At 36.1% G+C, this 17,226-nt stretch overlaps 1 protein-coding gene across 1 annotated transcript; it reads right to left on the bottom strand.

Moving 5' to 3' along the window:
* Window positions 1-11,724: 11,724 nt before the first annotated feature.
* Window positions 11,725-16,907, bottom strand: LOC112025123 (adenosine kinase 2). The gene is made up of 12 exons (XM_024057788.2): window positions 16,632-16,907; window positions 14,973-15,026; window positions 14,619-14,665; window positions 14,451-14,482; window positions 14,236-14,337; window positions 14,079-14,146; window positions 13,648-13,724; window positions 13,458-13,555; window positions 13,118-13,188; window positions 12,978-13,044; window positions 12,700-12,883; window positions 11,725-12,127 (listed from the first exon to the last, which is right to left on the bottom strand). Exons 1-12 carry the CDS (start codon window positions 16,712-16,714, stop codon window positions 11,985-11,987), a joined length of 1,026 nt encoding a protein of 341 aa, XP_023913556.1. The 5' UTR covers window positions 16,715-16,907; the 3' UTR covers window positions 11,725-11,984.
* Window positions 16,908-17,226: the final 319 nt, after the last annotated feature.

The following is a 17,226-nucleotide window of genomic DNA, read 5'->3' as shown; positions in this document are numbered from 1 at the left end:
CGGTAGAATTGAATTTGTTGCAAACTGGTTTAACAAATAATTTGTCTCTTTCATTTTATTTTTTTTCTAAGTATTACATGTACAACATAATAATATGGCTAAGCTTGCCCCTAAAAAAAACAAGGAAAAAGGGGGTCAAAGGATAATGCTAATTCATCCTGTTTAAACCAATGTTTGAGTTTGCAGGCATGTCATGTCAGTGAACTGAACACACTACTGAGGGAAGCCCCTAATATGCCCACCTTGTCATAAATTCCAAATATTTCAGTTCATCCTACCCATTCTGCTAAATTCTGACCAGTATAGTGATTGATTTCGGTCGTAACCAAAACATTAACTATTTCTTCTCTTGGTCTTTTATTACTTATTAATATATGAAAATTGAGTTTGATGTTTGTTTTGATAATATTGCCATGAGAAATTTGAGCAATTATTTTATTTTATTTTTTGAGAGAACAGCCAAGGCTTTATATTAATAGGACAGAAAACTCCTGTCAATTATTACAAGATTGTTTGCATCGCAATGAATGTCTTCGATCCAAATTTGAGGATTAAACGATTTCTTGGCTAATTTGGCAAGCTTATCTGCTATAGCATTTCCACTACATTTCACATGGGAAAAGGAAGCAACTCTCGAGGCTAGAGCTCAAGCCTCATCATTGATTCATCATAAATTATGATATTACAATTTAATCCTATTCGACTAAGTTATTCATTCATCCTTGTAATGTAATCCTTCTCCACAAAAAAATGAATAAAAAATAAAAAATAAAAAAATATCGTTGTCATGTAATGAGATATTATAAACCTCTTTATTACGTAGTAATAATGACGTTAAATGTGCATAATTTGGTTTTGAATTGAGATATGTATTTTTTGGTAAATAAAAAAAGCTCAGGAGGTTGAATTGATGATAATTTAATATAATATAAAAGTATGTGATGAATAGTGAGGCATGTTTATTTTGTGTTATATATATAAAAGTGTGTGGATTTATATATTATAAAATTAGCAGTTACTCAAAAAGATACGTCGAAATAGACTGATATAAAAAAAATAAAAATAAAAATTCATTCTAATGGACAAACTATGGCCATCATTAGAATGGAATTAACAATTTTAGAAAAAAATTTGAACTAGGATGCACTTTGGATTTTTTTCCCCCCTCAACAAACAAAAGAAGAAGTCATAACCCCACAAATCCTACGTCCATTGTGGATCAAATTCTAGAACTCTTAAAGAAAAAGAAGAAGCATCATTAGGCTGCAAAACTGTAAGTGGATAAATAAACATTAACTCATTTGAAAAACCAATCAAATGCCTATGATTTTTTAGGGAGACCCTCTCTTGATAAGTACTCAACTACAATATGTTGGTTCTAAGAGCATTCGCAGCAGTGTAGCTATAATGCTATATTGCTAAAATTTAGCTCCACAGACATAAAAATCACGCTGCAGCAGTGGAGGCAAAAATTTTAGCTAATTTGCTACAGTGCACATCTATCTTTAGATGTGCACTGTAGCTCACAGGTAAAAAAAATAAAAAATAAATATTAATAAAACATTTCCTACTCTCTCTCTCTCTCTCTCTCTCTCTCTTTGCGCATGCCGCAAGAAGAGATTGTTTTGACTTTCTCTAATCTCTGTCTAAATCTCCCATGGAAGTAGGTGATCAGCCTGAATCTCCCTCATCGCCGATCTGTTCCGCTGACCCAGCTCGCCGACCCACCCCAAGCCCCATCGCCCAATCTTTGCCTCTCTCTCTCTCTCTCTCTCTCTTAGTTACTCTCACCTCTCTCTCACAACATCTCTAACCCAAGCCTCCGCCGGCCTCAACATCACCGGCCCAAGCCTTCGCCGGCCTCAACGTCTCCAACCCAAGTCTCTTCTCACTTCTCTCTCTTGCCAATCTGTGATTGAGGTTTTTATTTATTTTTATTTTTTATGTATTTTCATATGGGTTTGGTGGCTGTGGTAGTGGTGATTGATTTTGGCTATGGTAGTGGTGGTGGATGATTTTGGCTTTGGCAGTGGATTTTGTGTATTTTGGCTTTGGTAGTAGCTTGTTCCTTGGTTTTGTTTTTGTTTTTTTTTTTCTATGTTGTGTTGTGACTGCCAAAGTAAAGTGGTGGTTGTGGCCGGTGGTGGTGGTTGTGGGGGTGTGGTTGTGGTTGTGGTTGTGGCTGTGGTTGATGGTAGAGGTGGTTGTGGTTAGTGCTGAAGATGTTTTTGTGGGTAGTATGATATATTATTTTATTGTGTTGAAAGTTAAAATAGATTCACTGTTGCAGCATATGTGTAGGTAAAATAGATAAAGTGACTTTTTAGGTAACTAAATAGCTAAAATTTTAGATTCACTGCTGCAAATGCTCTAATAGAACAAAAACAGCATTTTTGGTTACATATTATGGGACAACTAACATATCCACCCAATTTTATGTTGTGTTTAGGATGGATTTTGGGTCAATAACCAGCATACCATTTTATGTGGCATATTTTTCTTCCCACCACACAATTTTCAAGGATTTTAATCCCCATAAGAATATATATATATATATATATATGGGATGATGGAGAAGCTTATTCATTTGTAAACCCATAAATTGGTTTTCTAGTTGTCCAATCTCCTTTTCATTATTTGAGGAGGTTCTACTGAAACTACTAAAGGCTATGTGGATATCTAAAACTTTAAGCTGAGGGGATTTTGAAAAGGTGACTTGTTCCTTTTTCTTAAGCTCCTTAAGCTTTTGCTCAACAATATCTAAGGCTGTTAAGTCTTTGGTTTTGTCTAGGACAACAAGTTGGGGATCTTTGCTTGTTGAAGTAGTAACTGATGAAAGGGTGATAGGTTCCTTCTTCACGAGTTCTTCAAGCTTTTGGATGACTATTTCTAAGATTGTTTTATCCTTAGGATAACTAAGACTGGTTTGCCTAGTTGTGGGAAGCTTAACTAAAGGCTTTTCTAGGGTTTGGATAGGTTTATTAGGGTTTCCTGGCTGGAGGATAACCTTGTTCTCTATCCTATCTTTGATCCTATCAAGCTGTTTTCCTATAACATCTTAACACTAGTTGGTATAGTTGTTCTGCTCTATCAGTTTCTTGACTATTTTTTCCTCATTTGTGGGACACTTGAAAGGAGAGGCAACTACATCACTTCCACAGTGTTTGAAGGTTATGGCTTCCTAGAGTGGATGATTGGATCTAACAACGTCCTTGATGTCATTATCCTTGATCTAGTTGGTTTTGGTGATGACACAAGACTTTTTGTGCCACTCAAAATGATTCTCAAAGTATTCAAAGAAAGGGACATTGGTGGATATTTCTTTCATGAATTCTTTCCATTTTTCCAAAACTTCTTTCTTTTGTTCTCTAGTGTGGTTGGCTCTATAGGCTACTCTTTTGAGTCTGTTTTTCTCTAAATCAAACTCTTTGCCTAAGGCTACAAGGTCAGGGGTGAACTCTTTCCTGATAACCATGAGCTGGCGATCAATTTCAGGTTCTTGCTAAAAAGGATCTTCCATATATGTGCCTGATGGGGATGAGATTTTTTTTATTGTTGTTGTCTTCTTCCTGATCAACAACTGAGTCTTGTCGGGCTATGTAGCAAGGGGTGCTAACTTGGGATCTGGTCTGGACTCCTTGGAGCTCTAGTCCTAAATCTCTTTCTAGATTTTGGAAAGGTGCTAGAGGTCTGGATGAGCTACAATGGGATGCAGGTCTATCTCGAAGAAAGATAGGGGACTGCCTACTGGGTTGGTGTAGATCTACTAGGGATCTAAACCTAGATTCATCAAATGGTAAGGGTGAATCTAAAGGTAGTCTAAACCTAAACTAGTCAAAACTAAGTCTAATCGTATCGTCAGCTAGTTGCTGGATAAAGTCTAAGTCTGGATTCTGGGCTGGGTTTTGGATCTAGAGAGAATAATTCTCATTCTCTAGAGTCCAATTTGAAGGGAATGTGACATCAGACCATTTCGGGGTTCTGGGTACCGGAACTTTGGATCTAACATCTTTGGTTTGGATGAAAGTGGTTTCTCCCATTTTTCTCTTGTCAATTGCTTGAACATTTAAGTTCATTCTCATGCACTTATAATACACTTTGTATATCAAGGCTATTTGTTGGACACCTTGCAACATAAGGGTTCCGTGGGTCTTGATATTAAAGATGAGGGTTTTCATGATATACGGGTCATGAAGTCCTACTGTAAAGTTGGCGAAATAGTCAAAATGGATTGGTCTACAACCAAGACTGGTTTCAATGGTTCCTAAGAGGTTGTCATTAAACCTAATATGACGGGTGTCTCTAAGGGCCATTAGAATTGAACAATTCAACCCTTCTCTAATCAAAGGTTTAACTCCGACCTGGACTAAACCTATATGGATGAAATTGTGTCCTTCTTTCCTATGCGCTAACAGGGCTAAAGAGGGTAACAAGTAGCACATCTCGTACTCCTTGTTGATACTGTAAACTTGCTTTATAGTTTTAATATGGTAATTTGTCTTGAAAGCCTTTTTCAACCATGAAGATTTATAGATCTGGTTGGTGGGTACTTTGGGGATATTCCAATCTCCTAGTTTTAGATCTACATCTGATAACTCATAAGACTCTGAATTGAGAATTCCATCATCTTGAGGGACCTTAGGGAGGGATGATCTAATGTTGGTAGAAGAGTTACTTTTAAACAATTTATTCATTGTTCTGAATTATAAGCCTAGTTAAAACAATCACAACCTAATTACCTTTAACTTCAAACTTCTGGATCTAACCTTAGATCTGAAACAAGGTGTTCTACAAGACAGTCACCTAATCTCGTGCAAACTACAACCTCTTGTTGCCACAATCCTTTTCCCTGAGGGACCACCCTAAAATGCCTAACACACAACTAAAACGGGCTAACCAACACAGTCTGGGAGGATACTGGGACTAACTGGGTTGACAAACATAACAGATTTGGTCTTACATGTCTCAACAGTACACATCTGCAACAAATTATGGGGATAAACACAAAAACAAGAAGAAGCAGATAACTGGGATATAACTGATCAACATGAACAAATAATCACAAAATGATAAACAGATAGATAAAGAAGGGAGGCTCAGCCTACCACCAAAAGAAATTACTGATGGAAGAGTTATCAGAAAATATATATAAAACAAAATATATGAACTTGGAGATATATTCATGAAAATAATCTTAATGCGGAAAATAATGGATAACTATGGCAGTTTTACTAGCCAACTTGATTGAAAATAAAATGTAACTTACAACAACTATTATCGGCCAAACTTGGCTTTGATACCAAAATGTAAGTTACAAGCAATTGAAAGGCCGACTAAGGACATAGGGGTACGGGTACAAAAGTACAGGTTACAAGTGTGAAGACTAACTATGGTGTTATAGTTGTAAACTGGAATGTAAACTGGGGCTGCTATCTGATTACAAGATTATTGGTTATAATGAGAAGGGAACTCTGAGGTAGTGTCTAAACTGGACCTGCTTCAAAATGGAACATGAGCTGCCTTATATAAACTGGAGGGAGCCTTGGATTCCTCCGAAGATTGCTGAAAATCCGAAAGGTGAAATGCTTTTACTGGGGTGAAAAACTTTTCCACCGAAAGCAAACAGTGCTTCTGGATTAATGTGTCGGGTACCGTTCATAAATGGTAACTGTTACTGTTCATGAATAGTGTCTTGTCTCGCTACTTTTCTGGGGGTATTGTTCACCAATAGTGACTGGAGCTATGGATGAATAGTAGCCTGTTCTGAAAACTGTTCTGAATAGTGACTAGTGCTATCTAGAATATTTTAGTCGCTATCCAAATTGTAACCATCATAGGGAGCCTGAGAATCCTGGAAGGGGTCAATTGGATTGCGGTTGACCAAGGCTTCTAAAGAGGCAAGAGAAACCTTTTCTTCTGACTCTAATTTCTCTAACTGAATGAGCAATTGCTGGGCAAGATCTTTTAATTCTTTACTAGATTTTCCGACGATCTAGACGGAGTCTAGGCTAAACTGAGACCTTGTATTGTAAGCAATAGCTTTCTGAACTGGAGGAGGGAAGTCTTTATGAATCTGACTGATGACTTGCTTAATTCTGAAACTATCCCACCATTTTACTAAGAATTCCCTATCTAATAAGTTGGAATTGATTGAATAATTCCATATGCTAATCTAGTGGATCCTATACATGACCGTCATATGCAGAATTGCTGGAAACTGGGAGCCATGACTTGAAGTTTGGAGTCTGGAGCCAAAATACCTAAGGGCATCCTGTAAAGGTTTTGGGAAAATCTGAGGGACTAAACCAAAACATTTCCCACCACTTTAGGAACCATGAAGGTATCGGACTGGAGAACTTATTATCAAACATTAAGAACCATGAATGATCAAAGTTCTTGTTTTGGTAGAAGAGAACTTTTTCAAAGGCGTCCATGTAGTCATAATAACTGTAATGGAAATCTGAACCTGTGAGGGATCTGACATTTGTGAGGGTTTTGAGTAAGGAGGGGTGTTGTCCCCAGGCTTTGCAGCTGACAAAACCTGTGATGATAAATTTATGGTAGAGGACTTCTACTGGGTCCCTTTTGTTCATAATGTTTTCTATATGGGCAGACTTTTCCTAGATGAAGATGCTCTTATAGAACTTGATATTTTTCTTTGGGTGTTTCGGAAGGAAGTGCCATATTGGGGCAAAACATCCATGGCTAAAGCCCAAGATTTGTTATATGAACTAAGTGTGGTTCAATATAAGAGATGTGCTGGACAAAAGGTTTCTTAACATAAGAAGACCTTCTTTTTTTGGATGAGAGGGAAGAAGAAGGCTTTTGGGGAACTATGGGGGCCAAAAGGTGCTTCTACTGTGTATGGGGTGATTGACTTAGGAGGTGGTGTAACTAAGGTTGAACTGTAAATGTGTTGACCATGGGGTGACCTTTTGTAATTTGGTTTGGGGATAGTGGAAACCAAATAACGATTGGCAATGGTTGATGGTGGCACAAGTACGGGGTTTTTAGTTTGATTGGGGGAAAAAGGAACCAATGTGCCAAGGTTCTTTGCTTGAATAATTCCGCTAGTGGTTGGTTGTTTAGGCAACTTTGGGGGTTGGTGTTGTATGAGTCTTTTCCTGGACATCTTGGTTTGGACTCTGCAAAAATTCACGGGTGAGGAAATTAGGGATACTGTTTTGAGTTTCTTCTATGAATTCAATGTCAAAGTCAAAAACTGAAAGGATGGCTTGCCATCGTGTAAAAATCTATTTTGATGCAATGTTTTGAACATATTTTTCTAAAACATGTTTTGTAGATTTACAATCAATCGTTATTAAAAACTTTTGGTTCAAAAGATCACTTTGAAATTTTTAAATGCATAGTACTATAGATAATATTTCCTTTTTTATAGTATTGTAATTAATCTGAGTGGAAGTCCAAATTCCTGAATGGAAACAGACAATCTGTTCTGAGAGAATGGGACTAACACGCTAAAGGAGAATTCCACCATAACCAATGTTAGAGGCATCAATCTGGACAATTTTGAAGGAATTGTCTAAGGGAATTCCTAAGCAATGGAGTGTCTTGACATATTTTTTGATTTCTTGGACAACTGCTGTGTGGGTTGGAGTCCAAGGAGGAGGATTAGCACGAAGTCTGTCAAAAAGGGGTTTGCATTGCTGCTTGAGATTTTGATAGAAATCAGCTATGTAGTTGAGAGATCCTAGAAATCTCTGAAGTTGGGTTTTATCTAGGATTTCATCTGGAAACTTATCAGCAAACTAGATAGCTCTATCTATGGGTTTGATGACTCCATGATGAATATCAAAGCCTAAGAATCGAACTTTAGTTTTGAAAAGTTTGATTTTTGGGGCTGAAACAACAAGACCATTGAGCTTGATAGTATGGAGAAATGCTCTCAGGTGCTTCCATTAATGTTGTTCCAGTGATTCTGAAAAAATGAGTACATCATCGATGTACACAATAGTATGACTGGAGAATGGATTGAAGATCTCATTCATGATATTTTGGGATTCAGAATGTGCATTTTTTAGACCAAAAGGCATTACATTCCATTCGTAATGGCCAAAGGGTGTGGTAAAGGCTGTTTTGTACCTACCAGACTCTTTGATTTATATTTGCCAAAAACCACTCTTTATGTCAAACTTACTGAAAACAACTGCTCTGTTAAGCCTATTGACTAAGTCTTTTTTGTTGGGAATTGGATACCTTATCCATTCTAAGACTTTGTTAAGGGGCTTGTAATTGATGACTAATCTAGGGACACCTCTTTCAATCTTAGCGTTTTTTTGGACATAAAAGGCTGGGCAAGACCATGGGGACCTAGATTTCCTGATGATTCTCTTTTTAAGGATATCCTCAATTTCAGCTCTACAGGTATCCATAAGTTCCTGATTCATTTGGATGGGTCGAGCTTTGGTTGGAATGTCCTTTTCTTGGAAATCTTTGACATATGGGGGAGCAACTTTGTGTCTTTTCCTATGCCAAAAGGCTGTGGGAAGATCAAAGCAAACTTCCTGCTTAAGTTTTTCTTTAAACTTCTTGATCTCTGTTTGGATGTTTTTACAAGTTAGCTATTCCTCAACTCTCTTGTATCTTAAATCATCTTGAAGATAGTTAAGATGATGGGTTTTGGCATGAATCAGGTTAAGGGTCTTGGAGACTGCTAATCTCTCTAGGTTTAAAGCTCCTAAGAAACTTAAACTGAACTGGCTAGCCAAAAGGATGGGTAGTGATTCCTTCACTATCCGTGATGAAAGGATACAACAGACACATGAATGGGTTTCCTAAAATCACCCTATTTGTCATATTCTTAACAAGGACAAATGTGGTTTTGAAGCATGTGTTGTCCTAACACACATGAGCTTTTGGGATTTTGAATTCAATCTGCATTTTTCCTCCACTTGTAGAAGTTAACATTTCTTTGGTCTTTCTGAAGTATTTAGAGGGAATGATTCATTCTTGAATGCAGTTAAGATCAGGGCCTGAATCTATTAAGGCTATGACCTCAAATTCAAAATCTTTGTTGATGACAATCCTAACCTTGGAATGTCATTTCTGGAAGTTAATCCTACTGATAGTATCTAAGAACTTCTCACTGGATTGTTCTTGGGCCATATCTGCAGTAGGGTTAACTGTTTCATCATCTTCATCATTAGAAGGGTTCTGAAATGAGGGACCTTCCTCATTACCTTGATGAGAAGTGTTTTCCAAATGTTTAACTTTTTGATCAAAGAAATTGTGATCAACCCTAAGAATGGTTAGTTCTTGCTTAAGGGTTCTAACCTCAGACTTGGTTTCCTTGATTTCTCTTTGAAGGTTGTTGACTGTAACTTCCTTCTTGGATTTGGTAAACCTATTGTAGATTTTCTCCAAATCAACTTAGGGTTCCTGAATCCTTGGTTCAGGTTTACTGGTTTCCCTAACTAAGGTTTTCCTGAAATCACTAAGCCTTTGAGCTTTAATGACTGGGTCTTTGATATGTTCTATGAGATCTAAAATGAGTTCTTCTTGCTTAGAAAGAACATTGATAGTCTTGTTCCTACAACAACTATCTTTGCATAGCATGGGTTCATCCGGGCCACTAAAGGAGCTAGAGGAGGCTCTAAAGGATTCTGAGGATGACCAATATATTTGGTGGATCTCTCGGTCGCTAGAACTATTAGAAGACTCACTTTCTAAGCGATTAAGTTCTAAGAGCTTAAAGATCTTATCTTTACTGGTTTGGTCACTGACAAGGGTGTTGATAAGGGATTTGGCTTTAGCCTTACACTCTTTTCTGAAATGACCTCTCTTTCCACAGTTGAAGCATTTTCCTGATGCTTTCGGGATAGGTTTTCCTGTGGACTTGGATTTTCTTTCTTATAGAAATCATCGTGACTGTACTTCTGTTTTCTATAGTACTTGAATGATGTTTTCTTCTTGTGGAATTTCTCAGAGGATTCTTTGCCTTTATATTTGGATTTTCTCTTAAGGGCTATTGAGGGTAAGTCACACTATGTACAGAAGTTTCCTACTTCGTACCTGGCTTTGCCCTTGTTGGCTTTGCTCTGGATCTTCAAATCTTTGCACATCTTCATTCCTTCACTTCGAATGGTGCTAGAGATATCTCCATAGGTTAGGTTATCATAATTTATGACACCTAAAGGGCTACAAAGGGTTTCTTTGACCTTTTCGCCAAAAAGTGTGGGTAAGCCATTGATGAACTTCTCTTTCCAAAATGGAGAGTTACAATCACTTCTATGCATGACTCTGGTGGTGAACACATCTTCATACCACTTGAAGTCTCTAAGGGTTTTACATCTAAGATTACTCAACTGGTCGTAAATCCTAGATGTAATGTTGCTAGGTTTTCCTACGAAATGTTTCATGATCATATAGATCAAGGTGTTGACTCCGTCAGGAATACCTCTACCTATGCTTTCGTCAAAGATGGGGGTTCCTTCCTCATCTTTTTGGATTGCATACTTGATGTCTTCTCTAGACTCTTCTATTAGGCAGTTGTTCCACCATTGCAGAAGTTTTCTTGTGAATCCCAAAGCTATGAGCTCTATGACCTCTGTGTGGGGACATCCTTCATTTAGGTAGTTATTGGCTACCATGGTCATGTGATGGATCTTGTTTAGAATTTCCTATTTTGACAAACCATCTATGTTCCATTCATAGAGTTTACCAGAAGATTCTAAGAATTGGTTGCTAATATCATTCTCACACTGCACACACTAGAATGTAATACCCAAGGGACCTAAAAGACCTCTTTTATCACCAATGATAACAATCTAGAGAGATGTAAAATGCTTTTTTTTTTTCTTTTTCTTTTTCTTTTTGATATTGAGATTTAAATTGTTAAAGTCAATGGAACTACAGTGATGTGATATAACTAATACCATTAGTGTCACGTGTATTTATATTTAAAACATTTTCTGAAAATAGTTTTGAATGTTTGATACTATCATATACTGAAGTTGATCAACAGAAAACCCAATTTCCCTTCTTTTCGACAGCGTGTTTTCCACATTGAACAATTCAATCCTACCATATTTCTTTCCCCATTGCAGTGATTCTATGATGATATATAGGACTTACAAGTCTTCCATCAATCCATCATAAACCTACCATAGGCAAGACTGTTTTCAACTAGAATTCTGACCAAAATATGATTCACCAATAAAATTATAGTATTTTAGGCATGACATAAATACTCTTTAGCCACGTACGGTAGGTCGAGGGCACAACATAAAGTTCCATGGCATCAACTTGGTTTCCAAACAGTGCAAAATGACCTGAATATGAAAAATGAATCAAAATCGACTCAACTAGGCTTGATTCACTATGGACTACGCAATTTATCTTCCAACCTGTCAGCCTCTCGGTTTATTAAGAGAGTGATTCTAAGACCTGCATTGAGGCCGTCAAGTATGGAGCAAAGAAGTCACCTTGGAGGCTTATTAATTTTGTAGAGTCTGTCAGGCATGTAACTGAATCTAGTGTTGGGATATCCTTTAACTGGGTTCACAGGGAAGCTAACAATTCTGCTCATGTATTCGCCAAGTGGTCTCTTAGCATTTCGGTACATGGTAGTTTTAATCTGGGTTTTAGTCCAAGTTTTGTTGATTTAATCTTGGAGGAAGCTGCCCAGGCATTTTTGTAATCTTTGTTCTTCAATAAATTATTTTTATTCAGCAAAATAATAATAATAATAATGAGAATGATATATGTTCTAGTAAACTTCCATAGATAACCTCAACCAAGTTGTAGATGATATCGCATACAAATTTCATGTTTAAAATAAAATAAACTCCTTTACCAGATATATGGGTTAAGGAGTTTATAAATGCAGTCTGTCACAAAAACAACTGCAAAAGAAAATTAACTCTACCACAAATGCCAAGGAAACGGTGCAGCGTCGTGTAACAAATGAGCTTAACTGAAATCAGGCTTTTCTGGATAAGTGCAGCCCAACCTTTCAAATGAGCTTAACTGAAATCAGGCTTTTCTGGATAAGTGCAGCCTGACCTTTGGATTATAACATTTGCTGCATAGCAACCAGCTCTCACACAATCTTCAATGGGCTTCTCCTGAACCAGCTGTGACAAAAATCCTCCAACAAATGCATCCCCTGCCACAAAAAGAGAATTTTATGTAGACAAGACCATAAAGAAGACTAAAACTCAACAGGTTCTCTTCTATAGTGTTAATCCTTCATTTGTCCCAAAGCAATATTTGATTATCAATGTAACAGAGTTTACTGCATTGACAGCAAGAGTACATCACGTTTTAAACTTTCTTTTTTTGGTACAACACTGATAAAATTTTATATTAATTTATAGAAGCTGACATTAAATGGGCAGATTCTGTATTGTAGGACACTGCTCACCCAAATCAGATTTTCAAACACCAAATGAAACCTGAACCCAGAAGAGGACTCAGACTACCCATCACTTAACCAATTACTACCTTAAGAAATTTTAAATATATCATCAACGAATTGATCTTCAAACAACTTAAACCCGCAATCATTATTTTTGCCTATGCTCTTTTCCAAGCACCACCTTTACAGCTTCCCACAAAAGGAAATAAAGAGGCAGAAAATCATAATGCCAACTAACATCAACTATTTTGAATTTAAAAAAAAAAAATGTTTGTCGTATAAACAATTAGGGTCAAAGAAAGTGGTAAGAAATCAAATACCTGCTCCATTGGTATCAACCAGCTTCTCCTTGGGTAACAGGACTACAGGAAATAGTTTTACCTTACCATCCTCAGCAACTACAACAGGATCTGCACCTTGAGTAATAACAGTAATCCTCTTGTGCGTTCCTGATGCCTTGGGCAACTGGGAAATCCTTACAGCAATCTCCTCAACGTTCTCGGTCTGATTAGAAAAAGTACAAGAATAAGGTAACTTGCAGGGGGAGAATATAAGTGAAGTTCTCAGCTTTGCAACCCAAACAGAGAGCGATAATTACCTGCCAGCCATGAACCTTGGAGAAGGTTCTTGCCTCTGTCTCATTTCCAAAAACATAGTCCACATAACTGCAACCAAAAAGCATGTCAGTGTCTACATAAGTGACATCATGAATGGGGCAGGGGGAAGTGCAAGACTTACGGCAAAGCTTGCTCCTGCACATCCTTAAAAAACTCACAGATGAATGGAGCAGAAAGGTTCATCGCAAAGACCTGCAAATGTAGAGGTGGTCACTAGAGCAAATGTGCAAAATGGACAAAACTTATACACAATACCTTAGGTGTTGTTTATTAGGTTCCCCTCTTAAGATTCTGCTATGTGGCTACTCAACTTAAAAAATACACTTCCATCTATGAGAAAAAAGCCACATGGCAGAATCTTAAGAGAGGAATGTAAGAAATAGCACCTAAGTATTGTACTTAAGTCTTGCTCGTGCAAAATCTAATTACAAGAAACAAATATCTAACTACATTAGTGATACCTTGTTGTTGGCAGCTGCATGTGCAGCAACAAGTTGAATTGATTCAGGGGACACAGTGAGGAAAAACCCAGCAATATAGATGTATTTTGCCTTTTCCACTGTACAAACAGAGGATTTTATTAACTTGACATTGACATGGCTTAATACTAGCAAAAGATTTGAAAACTTAAAAGACAAGGAAGCATAGTACCTAGTGACCAATTTTCTGGTTGCTTCAAGTGGTCAGATTTGTAACAATTTGCAGCTGACAAGTTAGCAATAAGTGACCTGCACATGTATATTCATTAATAACAAATAGATGACAATTGGATGCCTTTTGATTTTAACATTCTATGGCAGATTTGAGCATAATAATGGGAGCCATGAGTTGGAAACTTTGGGGGTAGGACATGGGCCAATCATGTAGACTATATCCTGGCATATGCATTATCTAAATATAATTACAAACTATTTTCTTCATTTATGCAAGTGAAAGCACCAAAAATAATCTCTCCAAGAAACACAACCTACCAAACTCATCCAATCCAACATGTAAATGATTATGAAACTGAGCAATCAAAACAATCCCTATAGAACTGAGCTTGAAAAAGAGATTACGCGCAGACATGACATAGAACTGACCTCTCACCACCAACCACACAAACAGCACATGTTCCAGTTGGTGTAGATTCATCCTCGTAATAATGAACCTGATTACAATTTTGATAATCGTCTTAACATGAGGAAGAAAGTGAAGATGTAGCAGGGAGGGGTAAGTCTAAGATGAAGATAAACTCACATTAACACCCGCTGATTTTGAATTTTTTTTCATCTCCTCTCCAAACTTGTCCTTTCCAATGGAGCCAATGTAACCAGTTGCACCAGGAATTTGGAGCATCCACTGGGAGAGACAAAAAAAGAAAGGAGGTTAGGGAGAACCTATCAATTCTATTTCATAAAAATTTAGATAAAAAAAAAAATGAATAATTTTATCTTAGAAATATGAAAGCAGACCTGGGCAACTTTGATTGAATTCTGTGTAGCACCTAAAGTGACACAATATGTGGAACTTGTTACTCATTACAAGACAGATAATAATAAAATTAAAAATAGGTATCTTTCATAAAGACATATTAGCAACAGTATCATTAGGCATTCATGTCAAAGAAATAAACACATTACCTCCAGCAATGTACTCCACATTCTGCTTAGATGCCAATTCATCATACCTTTAGTGAGGAAAAAAAAAAAAAACTCAGCATAATGCAGTGTTTAATCTAGTAGCAAATCCAGAAAAAAATTAACGTATCAAAGAAATTTAAATAATATGCATTGAAAACAATGAAAATAACTCCATGTAAAATAGCACTCCTTTTTTAAGAAAAAATTTATCAAGAAAAAAAATATTTACGAATTAGTACTCAAACATCAGGGACAAAACAGGGCAGAGCAGATTCTAATTTTTATAAAATGTGACCAAGATAAGTAAATCAAAGACAAATCTAGTAACAGAAAAAGAAAAAGAGAGAAACTTACATGGGCAAATGCTTGTCCTCCGCAAGAATAGCATTGTTCAACTTGATGTCGTATCTGTTAACAAATAAATCAATCGAATGTTCCAATGACAAAATAGAACCACAATAGATATCATTTTCATATACAAGCAAAACATTGATTAAAACAAAAGTGCTCAACAAAAATGCCAAAATCTACAATTTCATTTGCTGAACTTGGTTAGTTAGCTTTGAAGAATATAAGCTTAAAAACGCATACATAAATTATTTTTTAAATACATTTAACCTCCAAACAAGCCATTCAAGCATACAATCTTCAAAAAAAATGACTTGTAGATCAGGAGTGATATTTTAGTGCTCAATGCAGATCTTGCCTCCTTCTGAAGAGATTCTCACACAGTACAACTAAAATGACCGCCCAATATATCTTATATCATGCCTGGTCATCTAGACACATTACCTTTTTATAAGATTGCAACAGACTAAAAATCTTTTCTTTTTCATTTCCTTTTGAAAATTAATTATATTTAAGATCACAAAGAAGAGATGTAATTCTTGAACACAGGTCATATACAAATGGGACACACAAAAAGAAAACAACCTGCAAACAAAATAGGATAAAAATATGAAGGTTAAGAAAAACCATTCATATGTCTATATATGGAAAATTGGCTCATATTTAAATTGGTACAACACAACCATTTGATCATTGGTCCTCCAATCAAGAGGGAATGACAAAATGACAAAAAGGGTTAGAAAAGCATCTCAGCTATAGTGGAAGGACACAATTCCAAAAGATCTCCATGAAAGCGCATTGATATACTACTTCAAGGCACACTTTTAACAAATCATTTTGAATAACTCTTCTCCTCAATCATCAATTATGTAAATTTTTTAAAAATAATACTAATAATTAATGCCTGATAAAATGCAACATCACCATCTAGCATCTCATATGAAATTTACTTCAAAGCAAGTTATATGCACTATTCACTAAAGGAAGATATCAACAAACAGATCCTTGCTTGGGAACTCATTATAGTGAAACATATTCTATTACCAGTCAGCTTTCAAAATGGGAAAAGGATCTTCTCCATTTGAATGAATTCATATAATGGTTTTGATTAAACATTACAAATCTAAAGGTATATCCCATGTCACATCATTTAAAAAAAAAAAAAGTATAAAATTTTTAAAATTTTAAATGAAGTGGTACAATGTACACTGTCAATTCCAGGAAATAAAATCTTAGCGTGATTCTTATTAGGTTGATTTTCAATTAATTTCATATTTGGGGAACTAATATAATGACAATCAGTATCATCCACATTATTGGGCAACCCAACAAACCAAATCACATTTAGCATCAAAGAAAATGTATAGATCTATCACTGCAACCAAATCCAGAAAAAGGGTATTCAGATCTATGCCACCCCACCCCATAAACCTACATATACCAATAAAAATAGATGTGCAAGCAATACATGAGATTCACCAGAATACTACAAGCAAACAAACAATTACCCATTAACAAGCAAAGATAGTACACCAAAACACTGTTAACATTCCAAACATCAATATATGTCATAAAGGTTTCATTTTTATCAAACATTCCAGCTCTTTTTTTTTTCTGGGCAACCAAACAGAGAGTGTAGAGAAAAACAAGATAAAAGAGACTCACTTTTTCAAGAACTGCTCGTCCACCACAGCTGAGATGTCAAGAAGGGGGTTCCCCATACCCAACAGGATTCCCTCGTACTCCATTGAACAAGATTTGAGATTTAATAAGAAAAGACAGAGAGAGATGTGAATGATAGATAGTATGAGATTGAAAAATGAAAGGAGCTATTAAGGTTAGGTTTTGAGTTGGGTATATATAGTAAACTTCTATACTGTAAAGAAGTTTGGAGGTGAGATGTCACCCAAGTCACCAACCCCCACCGCCACCGGACTCTTTCACAGTCTTTTCTTACATTACATGTGTACTTTGGAGTTTGTAATTTGATTCTCTCGAAAAAAAAAAAAAAGCTCAATTGTTGTTTTTTATTTATTTATTGAAAGATAGAAAACTCAAAATTTTATATTAAAAGATAAAAAAATTATCATAAATGGATATTATAGATTTAAATATTTTATATTTATATATATATTTTTAAAAACATTAGTAAAGAAAAGGGGGCATTCTATGAAAGAATGTCGTATGTCTGCATTCTTTTTATAATCATTAATATTTTACTAATTAAAAAAAAAAGTTTGATTCCCATTAAAAAAAAAAT

The sequence above is a fragment of the Quercus suber genome, unplaced genomic scaffold (assembly GCF_002906115.3).
Source record: "Quercus suber isolate HL8 unplaced genomic scaffold, Cork oak 2.0 scaffold_129, whole genome shotgun sequence".
In the NCBI taxonomy this organism is placed as follows: Eukaryota; Viridiplantae; Streptophyta; class Magnoliopsida; order Fagales; family Fagaceae; genus Quercus; species Quercus suber.
This window is presented reverse-complemented; position numbering and strand designations above follow the sequence as displayed.

Excerpts from the sequence above, each read along its gene's own strand:
- LOC112025123 (XM_024057788.2), bottom strand. The coding sequence starts at position 16,714 with ATGGAGTACGAGGGAATCCTGTTGGGTATGGGGAACCCCCTTCTTGAC. Across the intron at positions 14,666-14,972 it reads GAGGACAAGCATTTGCCCAT|GTATGATGAATTGGCATCTA; the intron begins GTAAGTTTCTCT and ends TCCTCACTAAAG. Across the intron at positions 14,147-14,235 it reads CAAAATCAGCGGGTGTTAAT|GTTCATTATTACGAGGATGA; the intron begins GTGAGTTTATCT and ends AATTGTAATCAG.